The sequence below is a fragment of the Pyxicephalus adspersus genome, chromosome 2, assembly GCF_032062135.1.
Source record: "Pyxicephalus adspersus chromosome 2, UCB_Pads_2.0, whole genome shotgun sequence".
Classification (NCBI taxonomy): domain Eukaryota; kingdom Metazoa; phylum Chordata; class Amphibia; order Anura; family Pyxicephalidae; genus Pyxicephalus; species Pyxicephalus adspersus.
The window spans coordinates 134,334,276-134,348,188 of record NC_092859.1 but is presented as its reverse complement, the minus strand read 5'-3'; the positions used below and the strand labels follow the sequence as shown (position 1 = coordinate 134,348,188).

General features: G+C 36.5%; 2 protein-coding genes across 3 annotated transcripts; both read right to left on the bottom strand.

The window, feature by feature from the left end:
• Nucleotides 1–1,350: 1,350 nt before the first annotated feature.
• LOC140322192 (putative olfactory receptor 2W6) lies at nt 1,351–2,289 on the bottom strand. The gene has a single exon (XM_072398797.1). The coding sequence runs from the start codon at nt 2,287–2,289 to the stop codon at nt 1,351–1,353; it is 939 nt and encodes a 312-aa protein (XP_072254898.1).
• A 6,766-nt stretch (nt 2,290–9,055) lies between these two features.
• Nucleotides 9,056–10,187, bottom strand: LOC140322191 (putative olfactory receptor 2W6). 2 transcript variants are annotated; one of them, XM_072398795.1, is made up of 2 exons: nt 10,165–10,187; nt 9,056–9,980 (listed from the first exon to the last, which is right to left on the bottom strand). In XM_072398795.1, exons 1-2 carry the CDS (start codon nt 10,185–10,187, stop codon nt 9,056–9,058), a joined length of 948 nt encoding a protein of 315 aa, XP_072254896.1. The 2 variants fall into 2 exon arrangements, with proteins under 2 accessions (XP_072254896.1, XP_072254897.1); XM_072398796.1 differs by lacking the exon at nt 10,165–10,187 and having other exon boundaries at nt 9,056–9,988.
• Nucleotides 10,188–13,913: the final 3,726 nt, after the last annotated feature.

Sequence of the window (13,913 nt, the reverse complement as noted above, 5' to 3'; positions counted from 1 at the left end):
TTCAATTGTTTGATGAAATTGTTTTGTTTAATAAAAGACCTTAGGGCCATTTAACTAATATTTATGTTGTGTTATGTTGTGTTTAAGGGGGAGGATACTGAATGCGGGTCTCTTCATGAAAAATGACATTGAGAATAGGGATCAATAACAAGTAACTCTGGAGCTTTTGCTCCACTTGTTGTCCTTGAATTCCCTACTTTCCAAATATGTTTTGTTTTGGCCATTTCTCAATATTAGCACTGTTATTACTATTGTTCAAGTCTTTGTTGTGTTGATTGGAGATTTTTATCCATCATTATGGGATGTGTTTCATGTTTGGGTTGTTCTTGTATAACTTACTGGATTAATTGAATACTTTAAGAATGAACAGTCTGGATGTAGAGATTTACATATTCTTTAGAAGATAGTTCAAATATGTGTAGGTTGATTTCCTACTATTTTAATATTTCCTGCATTTGTGTAGTATCTCAAAATAGATAGATAGATAGATAGATAGATAGATAGATAGATAGATAGATAGATAGATGGATAACTGAATAAGGAATTCCCAAAATATTCATCAGGATATCAAACTCTATATATGGTGGATATAACAAGTGTACACATCTATGTAAAAAAGGTTTTTGTCATGTAAAAAATTGGGACCACAATAAGTAATTTTAAAACTTTTCCCACCCTTATTATTACCTATGACCTATAATTCCAATGAAAAACAAACAAATCTGTTAAAAAAATAAAACTTGTAAAATGTATGACAAGTGTACAAACCCTTCAATTAATACTTTGTTGAAGTACCTTTGGTAAAGCAGCTGATATAATTACAACATTCAGTCTTCTTGAGTAGGAGTCTATCAGCATGGCACATCTTGACTTGGCAATATTTGCCCACTCGTGATAGATAGGAGAGTGAATTTGGAGATACAGAGAAATGGGTGAGCCAGTTACCTCTAGAGAAGGAGACGATGGACAGCATTTTCTGCTCTACTTGCTACATGTAGCAAAGGACTTAGGGGGCTTATCCAAAGACATGATGATCATAAGTCTGTAGAGTAAGGTGGGAATGGGGGGTATTTATAAAGGTAATAAGTTGTAGAGTCCAAGACCAGTTGAATATCTATTGGCAAAGATGTGCTTGACCAAAATGCTTTGGGCCTCAGTACCTTAGGCTGAAATAAGTGCATTTTATTTCCCCCCATATTTTCTACCTCTTCTAACTACTGCAGACCAACCAAAAAAAATTGGGAAAACTTGCAGACTTATAACAGAAAGCAGTATACTTCTGAGTAACAAAATTTATTCCATTGTCTAAAAACAATGTCTAAAAAGTCAAAATACCAGCCCTTCCAGTTCTCACACATGCTTTTTTCTTATAAGCTCCAACAACACTCCTTTAACATCTTTGTTCCTCAAGGTGTAGATAAATGGATTTAGCATTGGAGTCACAACACTGTAGAACAAGGTGGCCATTTTATCCTGGTTGGCGACATGAGTGTCTCCTGGTCTCATGTACATAAAAATGATTGTACCATAGAATAAAGTTACGACAATAATGTGTGAAGCACAAGTGGAGAAAGCCTTTTTCCTGCCTGCTGATGTACTGATCTTAAGTATACTGGAGATAATGTAGCCATAAGTAATAAGAATAAAGAAGAATGGGCTCATGACCACAAAAATAGCACACAAGAAAATAATGGTCTTGTTAAGAGAAGCATCTTTGCAGGAGAGCTCTATTACAGATGGTATCTCACAGAAAAAATGGTTTATGACATTTGGACCACAGAATGATAGCTGAAGTGCAAATAATGTGTGAATTAATGAGTTTATACCCCCTACAAGCCAACAGCCACTTGCCATTTTTATGCATAGGCTTGGATGCATAATGGTGGTATAATGTAATGGGCTGCATATAGCCACATAGCGATCATAAGCCATTGCTAAGAGAAGACAACATTCTGAGCCTCCTACACTCATGTGTATAAACAGTTGGGTGAAACACGCATCAAACGATATACTTTTCCTAAGTGATAAAAAATTAATGAGCATCTTGGGTACTATGCTGGAGGTAAACCAAATGTCCATAAATGATAAGTTACTTAAGAAAAAGTACATTGGTGTATGGAGGCGAGAGCTTATCTTGCTGACAAAAATAATCAGGACATTACCCATAAGTGATGTAACATAACTGATAAGAAATACCAGGAATAGGATAGTCTGTATGTCTGAGCATTTGGTCAACCCCAGAAGAATAAATTCCTGAACTTTCGTGTAGTTCTGCATCATTATCCCCATACAGAAAATCTGGAGATAGAATTTGGTATTGAAAATGTCATTTATATAAACATGAACAAATGATAATAAGAGTCCACTCAACACAGCTTTCTCCGGTAGTTCAAGCACGTGGCAGCTTTCTGAGATCTTAAAACTTGGCTTTGTTTTTTGAGATCACACTTTTATTATGTCTATTGTATATTTACTTTGGTGCTGTGAAAAAGTTCTGACACCTAAACTTTACTGTATAGACAGAATATGGAGAGTTTTTTGGGAAGGGGTGCCCATTCTGTCTTGCACTCCTATATCCCTATGCTGTTTGAGAATTTAAAAGATCACTGATCCTGCTAACATTAACAAAATATGCCCAAACCAGTTTAAATAAAAAAAAAAATTATCTGTATGAATCAAGAATGCACTTGGATCACAATGATTGGCTTGATAAAAATATCAAACTCTGTTTGTGCCCTTTCCTCCTGATCAGATCAATCAGAGTGACGATTTTCTAAATACACTAAATGAAGACACTCAAACTCTGTGAGGTTTTATCCCATCTGCATTTACAACCTATTATACTTTATCTTTAAACCTCTATTTTACAAATGCTAATATCCTAACACCTACAGTATAATCTAATGGAGAAATTTTAAACAATTCAAACCCATGCCTTGATACTGCAAAAATCCAAAACATCAGTGCCAACATACTATAGAAATTGGCTTTAAAATCATTCATCATTCATTTCTAAATTCGGTTGATCCTAGTTACAGACTCACATGGTAAGAGAAAACCTTATTTTTCATTACTGAATATTTGAGGGTTGAATTTGTGTCAGATCTGAAGCCACTGTTTCGTTGGATTAGGTATGATGTATAGTGGTTTTGTATATAACTTTTTATCTATTAAAAGCATGACTTAAAATAACTTTTCTTAAAGTCAAATAAACAAAAACTATTACATGAATATTTTGTATTTTGATATGCAGCCAGCAGATGGAACTCTTGCTCTCCTTACATCCAAAACACAAAATTCTGTTTTTACATAGCTCAATTTGAAATATTTAATGTATGTGAAAATGTTTCTAAAATCATTTTCCTTACTTTAGTGTAAGACATTTCTACCCTATAAAATTTTAAACACGAATACTCATTTGCCAAGTAATGGAACACCTTCTACATGTATTTTATAATTGGTTGTTTGTATAAAATGTATTTAAAATGTGTAGCTGAATCTTTTTTTAATTTAATAGGAAAGAACTGTTGATATATCCTTTCACATCCCGATGTATTACGAAATTAAGGTATTTCCCTTAGTTGTCTATCAAACAGGTGTCTTTAATAAAACATTTCCCCTTGCCATTTTTTTCTTGGTAAAATTTTTAAAATTTGTGATTTTCCCTTTTTTGTGTTTTAGGGAGAATAGTCACTGGTAAAAGAGAAGAGGGAATCTCCCCAGTGGGGACATAAGACAATAGATGGTATAACTCTTCTCCGCTCAATACACTGGATTTAGGACTTTTTATTCAGATTGGAATTTGACCTTTCATATGGTGTAAATGTATGTTATTGTAATACACAGTCACATTAGGGTCATTATTTTTGCTATCCCAATAAGGACTGTTCAGTACATGCAGAAGTGCCAAAGCAATGTATTTTTTTGCAATGAGTTTAAAATAAAAAGTAAACCTTTAAAAACCTATTTAAAGGAATTACCAGCAAACATGGTTAAGGAAAAGTCAAGGATATTATTTCTTTGGGATTTTGGTAAAATGCATTGTTGAGGTAGAGTTTGGTGGTATAAAGGTTTCAAAGGCCTTTCCATAGCTCCTAAAGATTACAGGAAACATATAGTGATAATTTATACAAATAAAGTGAAAAACACAAAAGCCAAGGACATTACATCAAAAAAAAAAAAAATTAAAAAAACAACCATCCTAATAATAATATATTCTGTATAGTGTATATGACATACCTGAAGTTATCCGTGTGTAACAGCTCTGTAAGTCTAACACACATAATAATAATAATAATAATAATAATAATAATAACAATGATGATGATAATAATTATAACAATGATAAAAAACACACACAGTTAGACTCCAGTCTCTGTTTTATATACAATGTCTTTGGTGTGATCCATGATTTTTCATAAACTTCTAAATCCAGAGACTATATATATGTATTCCTTGTCTACATGTTTAATTTATAAGACTCTGTTAATCCCTGGTGATTTTTTTTTGTGTTACTGGTAACTTTTTTCCATGAGGTGTTATAACTTGAAATGCTAACAAGAAAGGTAAAACAAACTTTACATAAAATAAAATATAAATGAATGACATTAAGAATGACTTGGACTTTGCAATTATATTCTATAAAAATGTTACTGCTGTTGCTCTCCAGGCAAAACTTTTTTTGGAACGTATGGAGCAAATGTATAATTTTGTGGTGATTTGTTTTCAGCATCATATTTATTCTTCATGCCGCCCCTCTTTTCCAACTATTTAATGTTCCCACCCTAGTTGACTGTTTATGGCTTTGGAATCAGAGATATTTCCTCTTATTATCCTATCCTCTTATCCTAAAGAATATCTATATTATTTTTACCATATATAAGTCAATCTATCTAAAGTACATTTTGACATTTTGAATAGGGGGGGGGGGGGGGCATAGCCTTTTTGCCATTTGTGTCTTATTAGGCAAATTACCCTTTGATTTCTGTTTGGTGGTCTTAACAGGAAGTGAAATACATTTTTGTTCTGAGGGAAAACTCTCCTTGACAGTTATCACAGGAACAAGTTTCAACATTGAATTTTGGATTCACCCTTTCTTTCTTTCCCAGTTACATTGAGGATCAGGACAATCAGAGGGAATCTTGCTAATTAGAACATGAACAGTAGTTTCTAATAGTGTTGATGTTCGAATTTGGGTTGTCCCTATATTCGACCCGAATATGGCTGTTCGGATTCGGGTAGACCTGACCCGAAAAACACGGGATTCGACAGCAAAAATACCTCCTGACAGTGAGGGATTACAGGGCACTAGGGGTTAAATGAGGACAAGCCTCTCCATTCACCCCTAATGCTCTGGCTGAGGTTTTACATTTCTCAGCCATTCAGCACTAGAGATGAATGGGGAGACTTGTGCCCATTCATACCTCTACTGCTCTGTGATTGGCTGAGAAATAGAAAACCCTGATGACAGCTCAGGCATCATCAGGGGTTCCCTTTCCTCAGCCAATCAGGGAGCAGAGCAATCAGCGGAGCTTTACTATGCTGACAGCTCTGCTCCCCTGATCACTTGTCACAGTGATCAGGGGAGCAGAGCTGTCAACATAGTAAAGCTCCGCTGATGCTTGAGCTGTCATCAGGATTTCCTATTTCTCAGCCAATCACAGAGCACTAGGGAGGAATGGGCACAAGTCTCCCCATTCATCTCCAGTGCTGAATGGCTGAGAAATGTAAAACCTCAGCCAGAGCACTAGGGGTGAATGGAGAGGCTTGTCCTCATTTAACCCCTAGTGCCCTGCAATCCCTCACTGTCAGGAGGATTTCCAGGGCTCTGTTCATTGCAACCCTGGAAATCCTCCTGTCATTAGGTTAACCTGTAAAAAAAAAAAGTTTAATTACACAAACACACACACATTAATAAAATAATTTAACATTAAAGCCTTGTCCTATTTTGTACTTAAATTTTAACCATTTCAGGGAATGAGTAAGGGGGTTTATGTACCCCTGTACTCATTCCCCAGGGTGGGACGGTGGAGATCTGGGAGTCTCCTTATTAAAGGGGGCTTCCAGATTCCAAAGTCCTGCTAAAAATGTTTATAAAAGCCCCCATTGTTTTCAGTGGAAGCTTTCATAAAAGCTTAAAAACGCTTGAAAAAGCCTCCATTGAGTTCAATGGAAGCGTTTTCCCGCGTTTATCCAGCGTTTTAATTTTTTTAAATGTTGCATGCAGCGTTTAGGATAACGCTCAAAAACGTGTTGAAAGGAAACGTCCTGGTGTAGATTAGCCCATGGGAATGCATGGGGACTTCAAACATGGGCTTTAAAAAGCCTCAGGTTAAACGCCTGGGAAACAGTTCGTGTAGACTAAAGCTGCATACACAAGTCCAATAATTATCGTTAGAAACGACTGACGAACGACCGATGAACACCCGATTGGCCAAAAAAAGTGACCAAGGACGCCGATGAACGAGGATTGTCGTTGGAAATGAACGACCGCCACGGTGGATCTGATTGGCCGACGATCTTTCACTATCTATCGTGTGTACAATATCGTGTCGTTCAGTGATTGTGCATGTTTCTGCGGTACACTTTCTCCTTTACATGTCCCTCCCTGCATCGTTCAAACGATTGTATCTAGTGTGTGGACACTGTTGGTGGATTATATATGAACGATCATATTGTTAAAGCATGTACAGAATTGTGCACAATATGAAGTATAATCGTGCATAATCGTTGATCGGTCGTAATCGTTCATTTTCTAACAATAATTATTGGAAGTGTGTACCTAGCTTTAGCCCAAAATTGATTTGACAGGTGCTCTTTAATCTTCATGTGAAGTACAGGGGTATGTAATAGTGTTATGTATCTTTTTATAATGTATCTTTTTATGTATCCTTTTACAATGTATCTTTTTACAATGTATCTTTTTATGTATCCTTTTACAGCTCTACACAGTGCTGAAAAAAACCTGAATTTTTCCTCCCATTGACTTTAATGGTGTTCGACTTTGACATTCGACCACCCGATTTTTTTTGCTATATTCGAGCGAATAGCTGCTGAATCGAATAGTGAAATATTCGACCAACACTAGTTTCTAACTATTTATCTCCTTATTTAAATCTAGAAAAAGAAAATTCCTTTAGCACAGATTCCAGTGTATTTAGGGCTATAATAGTGGTACATACCAGGCCACTAACCTCTAGTAGTGTTTACTGGAAATGTGATAATTGTCATAAATAAAATTTGGGGGGGGACATCAAGTACAGGTAGTCCCGGGGTTACATACGAGATAGGGACTGTAGGTTTGTTCTTAAGTTAAATTTGTGTGTACGTCAGAACAGGTACAATATTTTAGTTTGTCTCAACATATTATTAGGCAGCGAGGTTTCAGTTACTGTATAAAATCCTTACCGTGAGCTAATCACAAACAACGAAAAAAAAAATCTTTATGGAGCCTAAAAAGAAACTGCTGCAGAGTTTGTCTTGGTCATTAAAGAGTTTAAAGATCGGCTTAGCTCTTAAGATCACCCACAACCTCAGCTGTGTTTAGCAAAGGATTCTGTAAGTCATTCAAACCGCCATCTCCCCCCATCCAGCCTCCATCCTGCCGTCAGGCAGGGAATCCCCCATTCGTATCTAGGAGTCGTCCGTATGTTGGATGTCCTAACTCGGGGATTACCTGTAAAGGAAAAATTACAATTTTGCTGTGGGTTTTGTGATTTTTAGTAACTGCCTTGGACATACTTTTCATGTTATATGATCTTCATGATATTAATCTACATTTAAACTACATTTATTCACATTTAAAATTGCCACGTATGTTCATTTTAAACTTGAACTCCAAAAATAAAATAGCTTGACCACAAAAAATACAGGTGAATGTTTCTGTTTTATCTACCAAAATAATTTTATTTCTTTGTATACAATCTTCCAGGCACTTTTACCAAACAGCACAGGCAGTTCCACGGATTCTCTGCAATGACAATTAAAAATATTATTTAAACCCCTTGGGTCATTTATGAGGACCCCAAGCTGCTCCTGACACATCCAGGTCCTTGGCATACATTGGTATAAAAGTAAGATTAGCCTTAGAAACTGTAGTCAGTTTTTGTAGTTCTTTTTTGGAGCTTCATGTTGGAGAGAAAAAGAGACATGGGATACCCCAGTCAGTAACAATTTCTTAACTGTACCTTTGGTATCTTTAAAACCAGTATCAATTTCCTTTAGTTGTTTCTGTGATCAAAGTTCAGAACGAGATCCTTCCATGTCAAATTGCTGGTTCCTTCTTGACTAATAATTCTGCAGTTGAAGGTCAACAGAGAAGATCCGAGTATCTGCTTCTTCTTTTAAACCAGCTCAGCTCTATGTGGACAGCTGCCAGTGTTTCTGTTGGTTGCATTGAATCAAAGGGAATGATTTTACTTTGGTATTCAAGACCGATTTCATATCTTGGGGAAGACAGAAATTTTGAACACCCATATTTTCTAAATCCAATGTGTTTACAGCTTCTCCTGCACAACCCCCAACCCCTTCCTCCATTGTAAATCAAAGGAATGTAAAGCCACTGCTATGGCCCATAGTTGCAATATTTTGCCTTGCCATATATCACCATTCTGTTAATTTAGATTGTGTTCCCCAGTTCTTTGAATTGAGAGACTTACTTTTACCTTTACAGTTTAAAACCATATTTGCTGAAAGATTAAAGGATATTTTTAATTCCTTTGAAAAAAGAAACTTTATTTATTGCTAGCATATGGTCACTAAAAAAGTTGAAAAGAAAACTTTTAAAAAAAAAAGTGTTTCATATCCTCCTGGTTAAAAGAGAGTACTGAGTGTCTATGAAATTTTGGTCTATATCAATTAAACAATTAATGGATTTATCAGCAGGCTGATGTATGTTGGTGTCTTTGTATAAGGTCAGACACGAGCATGTTTTTATTTTTCTCTTCCACCTACCGCAAACTAGTAATTGAAAATTAGGAATTAAATAGATTGTATAGTAGTAATATACGGTATTTATTTTAAAAAAATAGGTATATTCTTATAGTGCCTATTAAGATTACAGCACATGCATTTTTCTTGAAATCTCTAGCACCACTTCTTTAACATCCTTGTTTCTCAGGGTATAGATCAGTGGGTTCAGCATTGGAGTCACAACGCTATAGAACAAGGTGGCCATTTTGTCCTGGTTGACCACATGAGTATTGCCTGGTCTCATGTACATAAAAATAATTGCACCATAGAATAAAGTCACGACAATAATGTGTGAAGCACAAGTTGAAAAAGCCTTTTTCCTTCCAGTTGAGGTACTGATCTTCAGTATATTGGAGATAATGTAGCCATATGTTATTAGAATAAGGAAAAATGGGCCCATAACTACCAATATAACACAGAAAAAAATAATAGTTTTATTTAGAGAAACATCTGTGCTGGAGAGTTCTAGTACTGATGGTACCTCGCAGAAGAAATGATTGATAACATTTGGGCCACAGAATGACAATCGCAATGCAAATAATGTGTGTATTAAGGAGTTTATGAAGCCTCCCATCCAACAGCCACTTGCAATTTTAATGCATAAACTTGGATGCATAATGGTGGTATAATGTAAAGGGCTGCATATAGCCACATAGCGATCATAAGCCATTGCTAAGAGAAGATAGCACTCTGTACCTCCTAAACAGAGGTGTATAAAAAGTTGGGTAAAACAGCCATCAAATGATATACTTTTCTTTAGTGACAAAAAGTTTATAAGCATTTTGGGAACTATACTGGACGTGTACCATATATCCAAAAATGATAAATTACTCAAAAAGAAATACATTGGTGTATGGAGGCGACGACTTATTCTGCTGATAATAACAATAAGGAAATTACCCAAAAGTGATATAACATAAGTGATAAGAAATATCACAAATAAAACAATCTGTATGTCCGGGCGTTTGGTCAACCCCAAAAGAATGAATTCTTCAATTTGCGTGCAATTCCTCTTCATTGCTAAGAACTTGGGTAATATATTTGTGATCTGCTCATTGACTGGACCCAACAACACACTACACATCAATATTTATAACTGGGCTTTATTTAAACTGAAACAAGCCCTGCAAAAAAGTTTTGATAAAAGAGAGAGAGTCTGACTTACATGTGTCCATTAGTTTCTTGATACAACACTCTATCTTTACTTGCAGCCACATGCAGTTTTTAAGACCAAGCAGGGTCAACGTAGGGTGAAACTTTAAATGCTGAAACACAACCCCATTTCACACTGATCTCTATTTCTTGGTCCCTTATCTTGGTCAGCTTTGTCTAATGGCTCACGTTCCTCTCCCAAACTCACCAGTAGCTCTGATAGTGGTTGAGCTATTTTGTTGAAGCATTTTATAATTTTTTGGTAATAGGAGCAGAAGCCCACGAGTGATTTCAGCTTTGCTTGGTCAAGGTCTTGGCCAGGTGGTAACAGCCTCCAACATCTTAGAGTAGCTTCTCCTTCCGAGACTACATGCTCACCACAAAACTGGTCCTTCCCAAGGGAAAGTTTGAGTTCTTCTTGTTGAAGTGGATTTAGCACTTTCTCCAAATGCTGCCCGTACTCCTCTAGTGTTCTTCAAAAGGATCATTCCATTCTGATACACTAACACTTCTATAAAATGCATAGGACATCTTTTAGGTTTTAGAAACCCAAAAAGCATATAAAAGCAGTCTTCTCTTTGACTTTAAGGTGCCACCCATAACTAAAAATGTATTTATTGTAGTTTACCAGCCCTTAGATGTGCTAGCTGCATTAATCTTTTTTTTGTAAGATTCACTTTTTGCAAGTAAAATACACCTAATGATCCTGCCAGAAATTATGTGCCCTTGTAAAGAAAACTGAAATCCCAAAGAATAGTATTAGCCTTCCAAGCTTAGTTCAAAAAGGAAAGAGTAACAATATTGCTTCTTATATATAATACACCGAGTGAGCATTTTTATCATATGACCGGGAATGTGTTACTGGCGGAATTATGGTCAAAAATAAACAAAGGTAATGCTGCCACTATGTTTGTGGACTGGTAACCTGCATTATATTACATTTTTGTTCTTGGATTTGAATACTCTGTAAATCTAGGACAATGAGCCATGAATCAGCACTGACCGGCTATTTGACAGTTACATTAAAAAAGTAAAATTTCATGTGTATGGGAATATTGTGATTCCTTGTGATAAGCTAGTAAATTTGTTTTAATGCATGTTTTTTTAATGATATTATGTCTTTCAGCAGAAAAGTATATTTCATATTGCAAAGATCTTAATATACATGCCAATAAATAATTCAAGAATGTACATTGAGGATATATGTCTTTCACAAAGTTTCCAAAATGTGAATCTTACCTGGAATCATCGAAGCATATACCTTTTTATTGTACAAACAAATTTACATCATCCCTGGGGCAAATGTAATTTTTTCCCTTGGTTCCTAATGACAGAAGTCATTGTGATATATCCACTTTCTGCTAAACCCTGCACAGAGATTTTTCATATTACTAGACAGCAATCTAATCACTCAGCAACTAAGGGTATTTATCAAGGGAGCAGGTCTAGTAAGCCATTAATCCCTTACATACACAAAAGGATAAAACCACACCTTCTAACAGAAATATGCACCATTTACACCACTGCTACAACTCTGATCCTTAAAAAAATGACTGCCATGCCTTGTTTCAACCCAGAGGTTCAGATTAAGAATTTAAAAAATTTAGCTTTAATAGAAAAAAAGAAAAAAACAGCAAGAAATATTTACAGCAAAATGTAATATAAAACAGGATAAACAACACTTAACAAAAAGTTGAAATCCACCTGATCCTTGGTGCTAAATCATAGTTTAAATCACTTAATGATAGCTGCAAAATGTTGTAGAAGAATTATTGCTGATGCGTCGTAATTCCTTTGTAATTTTAAGTGGTATAAAGGGGGCTCCCTTTTGCGGGCACAATAACCTGAAATCTGGAAAGAGTTGTCCATTTTTCCCTCTGATGTGTCTTAAATTGTGTTGTAATAAATTATAATTCCTAGAAAAAATTCTATTTATTCTGCTTACCTATTGCTGGCCCGGATTGTCTACTGAGCAGGAAACAGGAAATGTCAATAAAATATACTTACCTGCCTGTTCACTTTCTTTTTATTAAAGTATACTGAGCTGCACATGTTGCCTGGACTGCTGGGACTGAATTAACTTTGCATGCATTGGTTCCTTCTACCCAATCTGGCCAAACTAGATAGCAATGGATCGATTAGGTGAAGATGATCATGTGAATATGGTGGTACCCACAATGGATGAGAACAGAACCAGGGGATCTGTGCCCCCTTCAGTATCACCCAACTTGCACTCCCTGCTGCCTGCATCAACTCTGCTCAAATAGGCCATCGTCTGATCACTTTATGGTCTATGACCCTGGCTTTGCCTGACTACTCCTGATCGCCACCTGTCCTGACCTTTGGTTCTGCCCAAGTACTCTTGTTTGCTGCCTGCCTTGACCTCTGGCTTGTCCGACCACACTCCTACCTTATGTTCCTGTACCACGCTTTGTTCCTGCCTGTCAGCAGTTACCAGCCTTACCTGCGTGCATAGGGCCCCCAACTTGGCAACTGCAGTGTAACATCCGCACCACTAGAGGCTCTGGAGAAGATCTGGCTATTGCTTACACTCCACGCCTCTCTGCACATCCCAACCATGTGGGCTGGTGACACGGAGGGTCCATCATCCCACCCTGTGACTTAGTGACAGCGAATGAAACTAATACAGTTTCATCAGGTAGAAAAGGTAAGTTTATTTCAGGGGCATTGCCTATTCCTTCTGCAGGAAAGAATTTTTTTTAGTTATAAGGTTCAATGTTATCCTAATAAGAATGTGTATTCTTTCCATATTAGAATACATCAGAGGGGTATTAGAACATATGCACAGGGGTTAGCAAGACAGTTTTTGCTGGCTCCAACTTAAACTCAGATTTTTTCCTCGCTGGCATGACATTATAACAGTCTATCAGATATCTGCACATGAAAATAAACCAGTAAGAAAATATGACAGATTTACATTTACTCCTTATTCACCACAGGGTGTGACTTCACTATCCATGTGTGGAGATTCTTGGGAAATGCGGAGCCCTCCATTGCATTCTCATGAAGTTTCAACTGCTTTGTGTTTTCTAGAATCTAGCTCGAAGGAATGTGGCATCATTCTTCTTTACGTGTCGCAGATGGGGGAATGCACATAGTATAGATATAAGTAATAGGTTCAGATCTAACTTTTTTTTTATCCAGAGAAACAAACCCCTAATGTTACACCGGTAAAGGGGGCCACTTTCAGACTTGCAGTAAACTGTAGTTTTTTGTACCACATGCTTAGTCGTGCTCCCAACCATTTCAAACATTCAACTTTTTGAGAGCAATTCGGAATCACTTTTTTGTGCATTGATGTTGTTTTATTGAGTTCCTGGAAGCAACATGTTGCTTTTGGCTGTGCAGTTGCTTTTATTCCTTTGAAGAAGTGCTCTGTCACCACAAATGCAATAGTAGCACATGCAGATGACCAGTGGGGTGGTTTGCCCCTCCTGGAGGCAAAGTAGCAGTTTGCTATCCACCTGAAAGCAGTTAACTTTCATCAGAAAAGGGCTCTTTATTGACATTACATTTTACTGTAAACCTTTAGGAAGTTTTGCAAATTTATCCATAAAAATAAAACCTGTACAGTTGAATAATATTCAAAGTAGCCATCAAAATGGCTCTGATCTAGAATAATGCATGCTTCTAACCCATGATGGAGCAGAACTAAACATCATGCCCACAACAAAAAGCTTTTTCTTAGTTTTGGATAGAACAGAGAACAAGTCGGAGCCCCTGTCAGGGTTTTACCCCTATCTAGGGGTATATAGAAAATTATATTCTCC